This window comes from Polistes canadensis, unplaced genomic scaffold, assembly GCF_001313835.1.
Source record: "Polistes canadensis isolate GaletaPanama2010 unplaced genomic scaffold, ASM131383v1 scaffold_146, whole genome shotgun sequence".
Classification (NCBI taxonomy): domain Eukaryota; kingdom Metazoa; phylum Arthropoda; class Insecta; order Hymenoptera; family Vespidae; genus Polistes; species Polistes canadensis.
Genome location: NW_014569693.1, coordinates 96176 through 110058, shown reverse-complemented (window position 1 = coordinate 110058; position 13883 = coordinate 96176). Strand labels below are relative to the sequence as shown.

At 27.1% G+C, this 13883-nt stretch overlaps 2 protein-coding genes across 2 annotated transcripts in view; both read right to left on the bottom strand.

Moving 5' to 3' along the window:
- Positions 1-105: 105 nt before the first annotated feature.
- Positions 106-8296, bottom strand: LOC106788659 (tropomyosin-1). Its single transcript, XM_014752114.1, has 7 exons — positions 8210-8296; positions 4714-5010; positions 4003-4136; positions 3550-3738; positions 3052-3127; positions 2817-2949; positions 106-657 (listed from the first exon to the last, which is right to left on the bottom strand). The coding sequence occupies exons 2-7, from the start codon at positions 4951-4953 to the stop codon at positions 575-577; spliced, it is 855 nt and encodes a 284-aa protein (XP_014607600.1). The 5' UTR covers positions 4954-5010; positions 8210-8296; the 3' UTR covers positions 106-574.
- A 3378-nt stretch (positions 8297-11674) lies between these two features.
- LOC106788627 overlaps positions 11675-13883 on the bottom strand; it is a 4682-nt gene continuing 2473 nt past the window's right edge. Inside the window, exons 5-9 of the mRNA XM_014752045.1 lie at positions 13187-13538; positions 12564-12905; positions 12203-12407; positions 11902-12057; positions 11675-11787 (exon numbers count right to left, since the gene is read on the bottom strand). Coding sequence (XP_014607531.1) covers positions 11731-11787; positions 11902-12057; positions 12203-12407; positions 12564-12905; positions 13187-13538 — 1112 coding nt within the window. The 3' untranslated portion in view covers positions 11675-11730. The remainder of the gene's footprint in view (positions 11788-11901; positions 12058-12202; positions 12408-12563; positions 12906-13186; positions 13539-13883) is intronic.

The following is a 13883-nucleotide window of genomic DNA, read 5'->3' as shown; positions in this document are numbered from 1 at the left end:
ATTATTATTATTATTATTATTATTATTATTATTATTATTATTATTATTATTATTATTATTATTATTATTATTATTATTTCCTTAAATACGTAAATTTCTACCATATCTTATTACGGTAGTTTATTAACATTGATCGTGTTACAGTTGCTTATTACATGATACTCTTTCTTAATAACTTCTTTTTTTTTTTAACAGAATAAAATTTCATTAGCTGTCCGTGACGAGATAACGTAAAGAAATGAATATGGACGCTAGCTAGGATGATCGTTAAATTGACCTTTAACTCAATCGCGATTAGATCTTTCAGCCCTTTCTTCCTTCCTTCTTTCCTTTTTTTCCGTAATTGTGTTTTTCGTGAGAAAATTCGATTGATTTTTCAAAATACGAGTGAGAGAGAGAGTGAGCTGAGCGAGTGAGTGAGAGAGAGAGATAATGAGAGAGAGAGAGAGAGAGAGAGAGAGAGAGAGAGAGATAGAAATAGAAATAGAGAGAGAGAGAGAGATAGGAATTAGGGTAGAATCGGAAAAGAATTAGCAGAAATATATAATAATTATAAAGATGAAAATATATCTTTCTAATATCCTGCCAATTCGGCGAACGTGGAGTCCATTTCGTCGGCGAGTGATTTGTATCTATCCTTGTTGATACCAAGCTCATCTGAAAATAATAATTAATTAATTAAATTATAATTAGTGTATCGAGAAATATTGGTTGAAGTGAAAACAAAAAAATAAAATAAAAATCAACAAAATAATTCTAACAAGATATATCCCATCGTGTGTGTGTGTGTGTACGTATAATTAATTATCTAATTATCTAATTATCTACTGCTACAACAGTAAGTCGTCGTTTAAAAAATATAGATATAAAAAGAAAAAAAAAATAACTTATAAATCGTTGCGATATTTCATTTCTTTTTTTTTTTTCCTTTCTTTCTTTCATTCTTGTTCTCGTCTGCGAAGATGAATAAATTGTTGATGAAAAATATATACAAGTAAGTATATATATGACGTCTAGTAAAAAGAAAAAAAAATTGAGCTTGCGCGAAAGCATGATCAAATGTCAGGATTTAATTGGTATTAGTATTATTATATTAGGGGAATTAGAAAGAAAATTATTATATTATTTTATTTTTTAATAAGGATGCATCTTTCTAAACCCATATACGGAATATATATATACATTATTTAGTATAAACATTTCTTTTTTAATATATTATTTTGTGTTTTTAATAATTAATCATAATTTATTTTCATAGAATATGTTCAAAATGACAACCCTGTGATGCATATACATATATTTATTCCGTATAAAAATTAAATTGAAATTATATTGGTGATAACAAAGAACAATAAAAACACATTGAAAAAAAAAAAACCAAAAAAAGAAAAGAAAAAGAAAATATTCAATATAATATAGAGCACAAGAGAGAGCTGGTGGTGTAAAAGTACCTGAAGTACGACGGTCCACCCTCGGGTAAAGTTGTTAAGCTTTTTATTTGTTTTTTTATTTTTTCTTTTTTATCAAGCTATCAATTGTGTATGTATTTTTTTTTTTATGCGTGAGCGCGTATTAATTATATAATATTTTGATATATAATATGCTTATAATAAAGTAAATTAAAAAAAGGAACACAGACAAAGACACAAAAGACATAAACAAAATTATAATAAAAGGGACGAGTTAATTATTTCGTTTGTTCGTGCGTGTGTGTGTGTGTGTTTTTTTTTTATCCAATTGAATTAAAAGCACATAAAATTCAAGCAAAACAATCCAAAATCGGACAAAAACGATTAGAGTAAAATAATCACTCTTGTAAAGATAAAAATGAAAAAATAACGAGAAGATACACGTGTATTTTTATTTGTTTGTAATCGTTGCAAAGCAAATGAATCTCGAATCATTTAATAAAATGATTTTCAAAAAAAGTCCAAATACGATCCTGTCCAATTTCGGAATAATGAAAAATAAAATAAAAAATAAAATAAAATATTGCAAAAAGCGCAAACAAAGTTTTCACGTATATAAGAAAGAGATAATCGAAAAAAAGATAAGATATCGGGGGCACAGAGTATGAAGGTAAATTAGTAATGAGCAAAATAAATTTAGATAGATAAGAGTGTGAGGAGATATTTTTGTTCTTTTCTTTTTTTGTTTGTTTGTTTTTTTTTTAGTAGCCAGAAAGCTCAGCGAACGTCTTGTCCAATTCTTCGCAAACAGTTTTGCGTTTGTCCTTCTCGTGATATAAATCGTCTGCAATGAAACAAATCAATTTGCATATTCAAAGTTGCATCGATGAGAATATTTTGTTTTTAAAATAGTTTCCCTTTTTTTATATTATCCTGTTAAAAAACACAAAGATATTAGATATTATTTATTTCTTTATTAATATATATATAAACCTATTACTATTTATTTATTTCTTTCTATAGTAAAAAATAAAAAATTATTATATGTTGTTCAATATTTGGCAACAAGTCAACAACGAGACTTACTTCATTTCATTTGATTTATTTGTTAACTCTTCAAGCACACAGTTGTATTGTCAATTTGCCAAATTATGTCACTTTATATTCTCGTAAGAGGGGGGGGGCGAAGGGAGGGAAATTTTGAAGTAACGAATATATATCTCGAAGAATTTCTAAAACGTTGCCAAAAACTTTTGTATGTTTCACATATAACGATAAAAGAACAATAAGAAAAATCCACTCTTTTTCTTCTTTTTTTTTTCTTCTTCCTCCCCCCTAACCCTCCTTGCTCCAAAAAAAGAAATAGTTTTTCATAAATATTTATAATACCGAGTACGTTTAACTTACCCTCAAGCCTGTCAACTTCCTTCTGGAGTTTCTTAACCGTCTTCTCAGCAAATTCTGCTCGAGCTTCAGCTTCCTTCAATTTGACGGTCAACGTTTTCAATTGGCGTTTGAATTCTTCGACTCGTTGATTAGCCTAATTTTCAAATAATATAATAAAACAAATATAATCTCTTCCTCAAAGTTTCATCAGGTGGAGAAGGGGAGGGGTAGGTTGATTTGATTTAAAACAAATTACCTTTTCCTCGGATACCTCCAATGATTTCAAACTGTTTCCGACTACTTTCAATTCTTCTTCCAATTCCATGATCTTTCTGAAATATTTTTAAAAAGAACTCATCAATGATAAAAAAAAGAATTAATATACTAAAACATTGTTTTCTCGTTAAATTAAATCAAATGTTTAATTATTAAATGTTAAGTTAATTCATGTGAAATGTAAAAAAAAGAAAAACTATCTAAAATTTAATACTAAACGTTGTGTACAATCAAACACGAACGATTGTCAATTTTTTGGAATGGAAATTTTGTTACAAATTATTGTATTGCTATATTTTGATGAATTAAAAAAAATTCTTATTGCATAAATGGTATTATTTTTTTCTATAAATACTTCGTAATATATATATGACTTTTTTTTAAAGATGAGTCTGATTTCATCTGTTGTTGTTGGTTGTTTAGTATTAAATAATAACATTAGATAGTAATAATCATTAGAATAAATGTATGTGCTTACGCTTCACCAGATTTAACACGATCTTCAGCAACTTCCAACTCGTCTTCAACGAAGGCCAACTTGCGTGATACTTCATCTGATTTTCCATCAGCATCCTCAGCTAAGAGACGAGCTTCTTTGAGTTGATTCGTCAGCTGATCCATCCTTTCCTCATCCTGTTGGGCACGGTTCTCCAATACTTTGCACATACTGTCATCAAAATCGTAATCATAAATTATATAAACGATATAAAGTATATAATATATAAATATTAAATATTATTAAAATATATATTTATATCAAATATTAATTTTTTAATATCACACAAGGTTTAAATAAATGATTGATTATAAAAAATCAAATTATTTTAAATTAATGTATAATCAAACAAACAAATAAAATAAAATAAAATATATTATAAATGTGTAATTATAATGTTATAATAAAAATGATTAATTATATTTCTTTATATACCGGCTAGATTCATCAGCAGCTTGAGATGCTTCAGCAAGTTTAGCAGTTGCAGTGTTTAGACGTTCTTCAGATCGTTCTAAATCCTCTTCAATCAATTGGACTTTTCTATTAAGAGCTGCGACCTCGGACTCGGCCTAAACAATGCGATCGTATGTAAACCATGACATAGAAAAAAGAAATAAAAAATAGTTTTCACTTGAAAGCTTTTTTTAAATTAAAACTACAACTCTGTTTTGTTTACGTTAAGTGTAAAGATATCGGTTGGATCCTATCCAAAATGAATTAGACCAAGGACACGTGAATTGTTCGAAATTCGATTTGATTGATCAAACTTGATCTTTAAAAGATATATATATATATGTAGAAGATCTTTTTTTATTTAACATTTTTATTATTATAAATATTTAGTATTAGGGTGAACCACAAAAGAGTTCGTGCGTTTGAAAATTAATATTTCCAAAGTAAAATTTTTCCAAAAAAAAAAAACAATGCATTATGCAATTTATAATATAATTTATGATACAATAAATGCACGAACACACTTTTGATTCATACTAACATATATATATTTTTATATTTGTTCAAATAGACGATTAATAAATATATATCAATATATAATAATAATATAATTAATTAACAGTTAATTAATTACAAAACAGTTGGAATTATTTACAACTTAATTATGATATTAACAACAATAATATAACTTACGTTGGTAAGTGATTTTTCACGTTCCTCGAGATCCTTGTTGGCCTGTTCGAGATTTTGTTTATTCATTTGTAAATCACTCTCAACTTGGGCAAGCTTTTTCGTAAGATCTGCAACTTCCTCTAGGACCTTGTCTGCACGCAAATTAGCTTCCTTAGCTTGTCCTTCGCAGGTATCAGCTTTATCCATAGCATTGTCCTTCTCAAGCTTCATAGCTTGCATTTTCTTCTTGATCGCGTCCATGATTGCGACCTTTTTTTTCTACTTCCGATAGTTTTTCTCACGAAACGACTGGCTTTTCTGTGTCAACGGGAGAAAAAAAAAAAGATAAAATCATCGAATAATAATACTTTACAAATTTTTCTACAAACAATCACGAATATATTATAAAGTACAAGTGTGATTAATATTCAAATAATTTGTAATATATTCTCAATTAAATAAGACAACAACAAGAAAAAAAAAGAATAAATCAAAATTATTCAACGAAAAATATAATATGTAATAGTAATTTATAATATTCTTACGTAAAACAAGATAAATGTGACATGTTGACAAAATTATCTATACGATATTAATAAAAAAAATTAATTACGATAAAACATCGAATATTTTTAATTAGATAAATGGAAACTTTTTTATTTTTTTTTTTAATTTCGTTCCCTTCGTATTGTAAGATATATATATATATATATATATGTAATTTAAATATGTATTATTATATATTATATTATATGAGAGTATATGATTGTGTTGTGTATGTGTGTGCCTAACGTGCACGGAAAATAGCACATCAGGGTGTCCACGGAAATAGCATCTACAGCCGGATTCTATAAATATAAGTGAAACGACGTCGATGGCACGACGAGAAGAAGAGGGCAAAAGCAAAACTAGCATTTTAATGTAAGCCAGAAGAACGAGCTTTACTTGGCTGCCCACAGACGACCGACATTCGATCTAACTGACGCTTATTAATAGCATTTTACCAAGCTTTTAAACAAGAATCCTGCGAATATCGTTGGATTCGTGTATTATTTCTCTCGTGAATAATTTTTTTTTCTTACCCCTCTAACCCCCCTTCTAATTTTTTGCTTACCTTTAATTTGAACACACACACAATCAAAAGTACGAATAATATTCTGTTGTATCTCGTGCATTTGCATTTCTATCTTTTTATACTATGTGTGTGTGTGTGTGTGTGTTTTTTTTTTTCTTTTTCATTTATTTATAATAACGTGTTGGTTAAAAATATTCAATAAAGAATCTTACGAATTTTTATTTATGTTATTTCTTTTTATTTTTGTCGACTTTTTTCTTAGGCTGATATTTTCTCTCTTATTTTTTTATTATTATTATATATATATATATTCTTATCGCGTGTTAATATTAGAAACAAAAAAAGAGGTGTGTATGTGTGTTCTTTATTATTTATAATATTTTTCTTTTAATATATTTTAGAAAAGTATTTTAATATATAAATCATTTGGAAAATTTTATTTAACCAACACCTGATCTAATACGTCACAAAATGACACTTGCGAAATTCGTTTCGCGTGTGTTTCTAATCCTTCGAACATTTTTAACGCGAAAGAAATAAAAAAAAATAGATAGAGAGAGAGAGAAAGAGAGACAGAAAATGTAGATTTCAACGAGAACACGAATTTCTCACGGATGTCGTTTTGCCATTCGCGTTTATTTATAAAGATCCTCCTAAGAGTCTGGAATTAGAAAATCATTTCACATGAGTACTTTTTTTCTAAGCATACTCTTTTCATCCATCTGTTATGTTTTCAATTCTCATTTAAATTTATTATTAATAATATTATTAGTGCTATTATATATATAGACAATGTGCATGCACGTGCAATAATTATTAAAACAAACAAACAAATAAATAAATAAATGGTAAAATATAATGAAATTGATCTGATCGATATAATATACATTAGACGATATTAGAAATACTACTTACGACATATTTCACGCTATGTTACACGTCCAAAAGCAAATAATTCTCGTTCGTTAGTGTAGCAGCATTAGCTTGTTTGATTTGTTTTTTTTTTTTTTGGTTTTTTGTTTTAGCAATATTTGGCAGCAGTGTTAAAGGATCTCACGAAGAAGAAGAAGATCGTAGTTTCCTCCTAAAGCAAATATTATCCTGTGAGATGATAATAATAATAATGATAATAAGAAGAAATAGGGGCTCTTCCTTTTTGCGTATGTCATGCACAAATTATATAAAAAAAAAGAACAAAATTAAAAGCCAGCTTATTTAACGTGCAACAAGGGTAAACAAGATGTGATTATTCTTTTTAAAGAAAAATTTGGTAACATATTTTTCTTTAAAAATTCAAAGAAAGAAAGAAAGAAAGAAAGAAAAGAAAAGAATAAAAAGATGTTTCCCATCGGTAGGTTGAAAATAGCATACAAGCGGAACCATCGAATGTTAGCAACCGATTTATTTTCGTCGTAAAGTGAATCACGAAAATTGAATGATCAATTCTCGAACACGATATAATCATATCATTTCATAATATTCATTCAATTCGTCTAATCATTTTTTTTATTGTTCGTTCGTTCATTCGTTAAGATTCAATTTACAATTATTATTTTATTATTTTTCTTTTTTTTTTTTATTTTTGATAGTCATAATTCGACAGATCTTTCTTTCTCTGTATAAAAATTCGAGTAAGAAGTTTCAAAAAAAAAAATATGGATGTATCAAGCTTTTAGTTAATTCTACTTACACAAGCATCCTGTATATATAAGCAACACGCTTTTTGTTCTTCAAGAGAGAAAAAAGAAAATAAAAATTAAAACCACAAAAGCACCTGCAAGCTTAAGCGTAGTCATTCTTTCTCATTTTTTGTTTGTTTGTTTCTTTTAATATTTTGCAAGCTTTTAGTTAATTCTACTTACACAAGCATCCTGTATATATAAGCAACACGCTTTTTGTTCTTCAAGAGAGAAAAAAGAAAATAAAAATTAAAACCACAAAAGCACCTGCAAGCTTAAACGTAGTCATTCTTTCTCATTTTTTGTTTGTTTGTTTCTTTTAATATTTTTTTTTAGAAAATATTTTGAGATCGTTTTGTCGTAGTAGAGTAGTAGTAGAGAATAATCGTTGAACGTTTTCACGAATTCACGAGATAGAAATGTGATTTATTTTTTATTTAATTCGATAGGAGAATGATCGAATGAGATTCCATTTTTCACCGTGTATCCTTTGCTTTTTTCTTTTCATTTTTTCTTTTAACAACACTCGCGTTCATCGTTTATACAAAAATTAAGATTTATATATTTTTGAAAGAGCAATGAAATAATAAAATAACAGAAGGAATACACTTTGACGAAGAAGAAGAAAAAGAAGAAATAGAAGTAGAAGTAGAAGTAGAAGTAGAATAAGAAGAGAAAGAAGAATAATAAGATGATATTGTCTTCTTCAACGATGACATTTCTTCTTCGATAAATGTTGACAAACTTATAACAGGAAACTTACCTAACTCGAGCGAGCTGAACGGCACGAGTTGAGCGTCTGAGAGAATCGGGAAAGCAAGCTTAAACGAAAATTACTAACGGAAGGAAGGATACGAATATCTACGTTGGTTCTGATTGGTGGGGGAGCCCCAAAAATGGCCCGTCAAGAAACCTTAAGTCGGCGGGGGTGGGGCCCCCGAAGTTTATTTTCTGCTCTAACTACGTCCACGAAGAACATATTATTATACTTATCTCACCTTTTCAAAACGAATATCAAAAATCGTTTATCGTATTCATTTCATTCTGAAATTATTTTTATTCATACTTTATCGTTATCGTATTGTTTTCAAACAAAAATCTTCTAACGTTCAACACGCTAAACTTTTATTATTATTATTTATTATTAATATTTTAGGCAAGTATGTGTCACTCTTTTTTTTTTTTTTATTTTCAATTAATATTCAAATTCATCTCAATCAAATATATATTATTTTAATTTATGATATTTGTAAGTATATTTTAAGTATTTCTTTCTTAATTTTCAATTACAATTGGTTTGACTTTTAATGGAATTGTAATATTATTAATATTGTTTTATATGTTATTTAAAAAATAAATAGAAGTAAATAATAAAAAAATTATTGCACTTGAGTGTGGGTATATAAAAGAAAAAATAAATTTATATAAATGATCTCTCGGATCTCGATTGAACGGTTTAGCGTTGTGAAAAATTAAATCAAATTATTTCTTTAATGAATGATATATTAATAACGAATAAGATGAAATTTGTTTTGTAATAAATAGAAATATTGAAATTTAAGATGATTTTTCTTGCGAGAGATTCAAATTTATCGTCTGACCACTGCAATCTAACTACATACATATACGCCTTCACATAATCATTGTATAACGATAGAGAGAAACTATTACTAGATGATCACATAGAATTGGCCAAATTTCAAGTTTCTTGAAAGATTGTATAAATATTTGAAAATTCTATCGTTTTTTTTCCCGATTTCTTTTTTAAGTGAGTCTTATTTAATATATACAATATTTTGTACTTGTATTAAACAAAATAATTTATCAAGAAAAATACGAAGAAACTTTTTCCCCGATCCTATATATGTATATTATTCATGCATACACACATGTAAGTAGTTATAATATTAAAACAAATATCATTTGCTATTGTTTATTGAGCTTTTTGTAGAACATTGTACGTAGAATACGAAGTTTTTATTAACTGTAATAATAATTAAAAAAAAAAAAAAAATATGTACTCGAGTATATTGAAAAGTAAATGATTAAAAATAAATTTCGAATGGGTATCGTACTACTTACGTTCATAAATGTGTCGAGGTTTACGGTAATAAAATATGCGCTAACAAATTCTATAGGTTTAGCAGCACGTTGCATAACTATTAAAATAAGTTTCTTTGAATGATTGTTAAGGGACGTCCAATCGGATTCGGCAAATGCAACAGCAACGTGACTACTCTGAAAACGAAGGAAAAAAATTGTTAAATTTGTTTTTTTTTTTAATCATTTACTCGATTAACGAACCTTCAATTTAACTTTATTCCCGTACCAACAGAAAATATAGATTTGTACCAACAACGTCGACAAATATATTACTAGTGCGAAAAATTCAGTACTTAATAGATCATTTTTAAGTAATTCAAACATACTCAAACAAAGTACTATTGAACTGATGAAGAATTGAGCGAATATCGTTATAGAAAATGTTTCATTCACTTTATTTGCGATTCTAAAACACACAAAACAAAAAATATAAATTCAAAAATTATTATTATATTTAAAAAATATATATTTATATATATATACTAAGACAATATATGTTTCAACGAACACAACAATCTTTCAAAATAGAAATAAAATAAAAAGTAACTTACTGATAAATTTGATAATGATGTCGAATACATTTTCGAAGATCATCGAAACCATTTCCATTGAAATGTTTCAAACGACACTTTAATATATCTATTTGACAACAAATTTGTAATAAAAATCCGCAAAACAATCCGTCTATCGCGACGTGAAATAATGAACAGGCTGTCATAGATATCATTTGATAAAAATAAGTTAAATAAAATATGATAGTAGATGAATAACAATCGTATGGTATCCATGATCTGAATGGCAAAGTTTTTGATTGCAAATCGGTTAACAATGAATTTAATATGCTTGATAATACTGAAGTTTCGATCATGATGGCATAATAAAGAGTATTAATTCTGAAAGAATAAATTATATATATATATATAAATAAATATTTAAACAAAAAAAAAAGAAAAGAAACAAATATATTAAACTCACCTAATAGTTCGATCATATTTCTTTTGAATCATTAATTCTTCCGTATCGATAGATATGCATGTACCATCGGTTAATATGTCAACTAATTTAACAATTTTATCCCGTGCCATCAATACGTTAACTGCTTTACAAAAACCAATAACCATCGTCAAAAGCATGTGAGAACTTTCGGTGAAATCGTTCATATTATCGACGGTCATCATGTCGATCATTTGCGAACATAAAAATGTATAAACAAAAAATATCACGAGGAAAGTGTAAATGCCATAAATGATATTTTTACTTGTTGTTTTCCATTCCATTGGTTTCCATATACCGCAAAATATTAATATTTTAAATGCCAACGTTAATATACGCATTATTATAAATAATCAAAATTAACAAATATATCTCTAACACCTATATCTCTCTCTCTCTCTCTTTTTTCTCTAACGATTTAACAAATAAACGGGCCCCCCAAATTAAATTCAAAAGAAAAAAAAAAAAAGAAAAAGAAACGAATTCGAATAAAATTAAAAGAAAGTATTAGAAATTATTTTAGAAATATTCAAATCGCGTTATTCACATCGCAAGATCTTCGCGAATTTTGTCACATGATCGTACTAACATAAGTTATACCGTCTAACTATAGTATGCAATACTAAAGAAAAGATATCATCATATCCGATGCATTATTTCTTTCTAACCCCTTTTTTTTTATTTTTCCGTTTTAAGTTAATAGTTGCTTAGGTAGAAACTATCGTTTATACAAAACACAGTGATTTTCATTATCGATGATTTGTCAAATGATAGGGGAATTGTTGTAAATATACCAAGAGATATAATATTCCCTATATCTTTTAGGAGAAAAAAAAAAAAAGAAATAAAACAACAAGGAAATACGGTGGATTGATTGACTATTTCATTGCACGCAAAATATATTTTATTTCTTTTCTTTTTTTTTTTCTTTTTCTTCTTCTTTCTCTTTCGTTGTTCCCTATATTTTGAAATACCATTAAGTATTAATATTGCGAATGAATTATTTATACAAACACTGGTATATGCGTATGCAAGTGCAACGCATACACGTAAATAAACAGTTGGATGATAACAGTGATATCCATTTTATTTCTTTTTCCCCATATCTCTTATGTTATTTTCCCTTTTCTCGAGATATATTTCGTTTAATATGTGATTTCTTCCTTATTATTTTTTTCATTCTTCTTTTTATTTTTCATCCGTCTGTTGCAAGATATTATATGCCGAGTACGAAGTTTTAAGTATCTAACAAATCGATATGAGAATGGTCAAAAGTATGGGGGGGGGGGAGATGGATTATACAATATTATGGTGTACTCTTTATGGGATATTATATGAAAAAAATATGTATATACTAACATTGACGAAAGAATCAAGATTGACAGGAAGAATTTTCATTACAATTAAGACGATTGGTTTCATCGTACGTTTCATCATAAATAATAAACATTTTTTTTTATCATCGTTTAACGTCGTCCAATTTATTTCGAATATTTTCATCGGAATTTCTTCGCTCTGTAAAAAACAAATTATTATTATTATTATTATTTCATTTTGTGTGTGAAATGTAATTATTTCCATATGTTACATATAATATATATATAGTTAGGATATTTATTGTGTAAGTATTTGATAAATAATTTATAATGTTTTATCAAACCTTTGTTGCAACAAGATTTCCGTACCAACAATAGAGATATATTTGTGTTAATATGCAATTCATGTAAAGTATTATTTTAGCAGCATCGAAAGACAATGGTGATACTTTAGTTAATTGATACAATGTAAAACATACTGTCGATGTGGTAACGAAAAATTGTATAAATACCATCAACTCGAACATATTATTAACGTTATCGGCAAATCTGTAATTTTGTTTTTAAATAAAATTTTTTGGAAAGAGAGAAAATTAGTTTCGTGTTTAGGCTCAAAACATTTCAATTCACACTCACGGATTTTTACGATTAAACAAAATTATATTAAAATCATAATAATAATAATAATAATAATAATAAACTAACTTGCGTATACAGTCGTAATGACGAATGCATAATCTTAAAAATGATTTATTATCGTTACTGATCTTCGTCAGACGATTTTCCAAAATTTGAATTTGAGAACAAACGTGTAGAAGAAAACCAAAGATTAAACAATCCAATGCAACGTGAAGCATGGCTCCTAATAAAAGTGCTATCATTTGATGTACGTAAGTTAAATAAAATATATAATTATTCGTTTTATTATCGAACGGCAACCATGCTTGAAAAGTTAATTGTTTTCTTTTCAATTTAGTCAGTAATGAGTTGGACAAGAAACAGGAGGCAGATAACGCGAGTAAAAACGAATAACACTGTGTGTTCAATCTAAAAAAATAATATCAAGAAATATTAAAATATTCATGATCAAATAAAATAAAAAGAAAGAGGATTATTATGAAAAATTTTAAACACCATAAACAACGACAAAATTGAGACCAAAATTACTTCTATGTTTAAGTTGAAAACTTTTCACACAATTCATCTAAGGTACACTTTTCCCTTATCCCAATCCCATAAAATTAAATATAATTTAACTAAATTGAATTATATATTAAAACATATTGAATAGATAAATAATTTAAGAAATAATGATTGATATTACAGACCTTGACCAATTGTCGAATTTAATTTGTATCCTGGTTTCCACATCGTTAGATGGTTTGTATGGTTCTTGAGTTAAAGAACTAATTAAATTAACAATGTTATTACGATTAATCAAAAGACTTAACATTTTAAAACAAGATATGGCTTCAGCGAGAAATATATAAATGTCGTCGGAAGAATCATTAGAATTGTTTCCGTTTAGTATAACTGCGATTGCTTGTGACAACGATAAGGATGATATTAATAAAGCTACAAATATTGTATACAAATTATATACGAGACGTTTGAAAAATGAAATCGACCAAGATGGCGGTATCAAGCATCCACAAATACTCAAAACAGTCATAGTAAATGCTAGTATAGTCATTTTTCAATTTGATTTATTTTATTTAAATTTTTTTATTTATGTCAAAGAAAAAATTTATTTGAATATTTGATTATTTTTAATTGCGAACACTATGAACATTTTACCTTTTCAACAATTTACCGATTAACACGACACGGTTGTTCTATTTTTTTTCTTTTTTTTTTTTTAAAACGAACTATAACGTTCTGATTTATTACATACACTGAAAAGAAAATACATAAAGAAGTAGTTATCTACTTTATTGATATTTTGTAGTCTCCCCCTTTTTTAGTGACACACACTACGTAATTCTATGTTATGTAATCGAAGTATGTTATTATTATAATATCAAG

What these genes read in the sequence shown, in the direction of transcription:
- LOC106788659 (XM_014752114.1), bottom strand. Translation starts at nt 4,953, where the DNA reads ATGGACGCGATCAAGAAGAAAATGCAAGCTATGAAGCTTGAGAAGGAC. An exon ending in GTGAAAAATCACTTACCAAC is followed by an intron (nt 4,137 to 4,713) that starts GTAAGTTATATT and finishes CGCATTGTTTAG; the next exon opens with GCCGAGTCCGAGGTCGCAGC. An exon ending in TGGAGGTATCCGAGGAAAAG is followed by an intron (nt 2,950 to 3,051) that starts GTAATTTGTTTT and finishes TTTGAAAATTAG; the next exon opens with GCTAATCAACGAGTCGAAGA.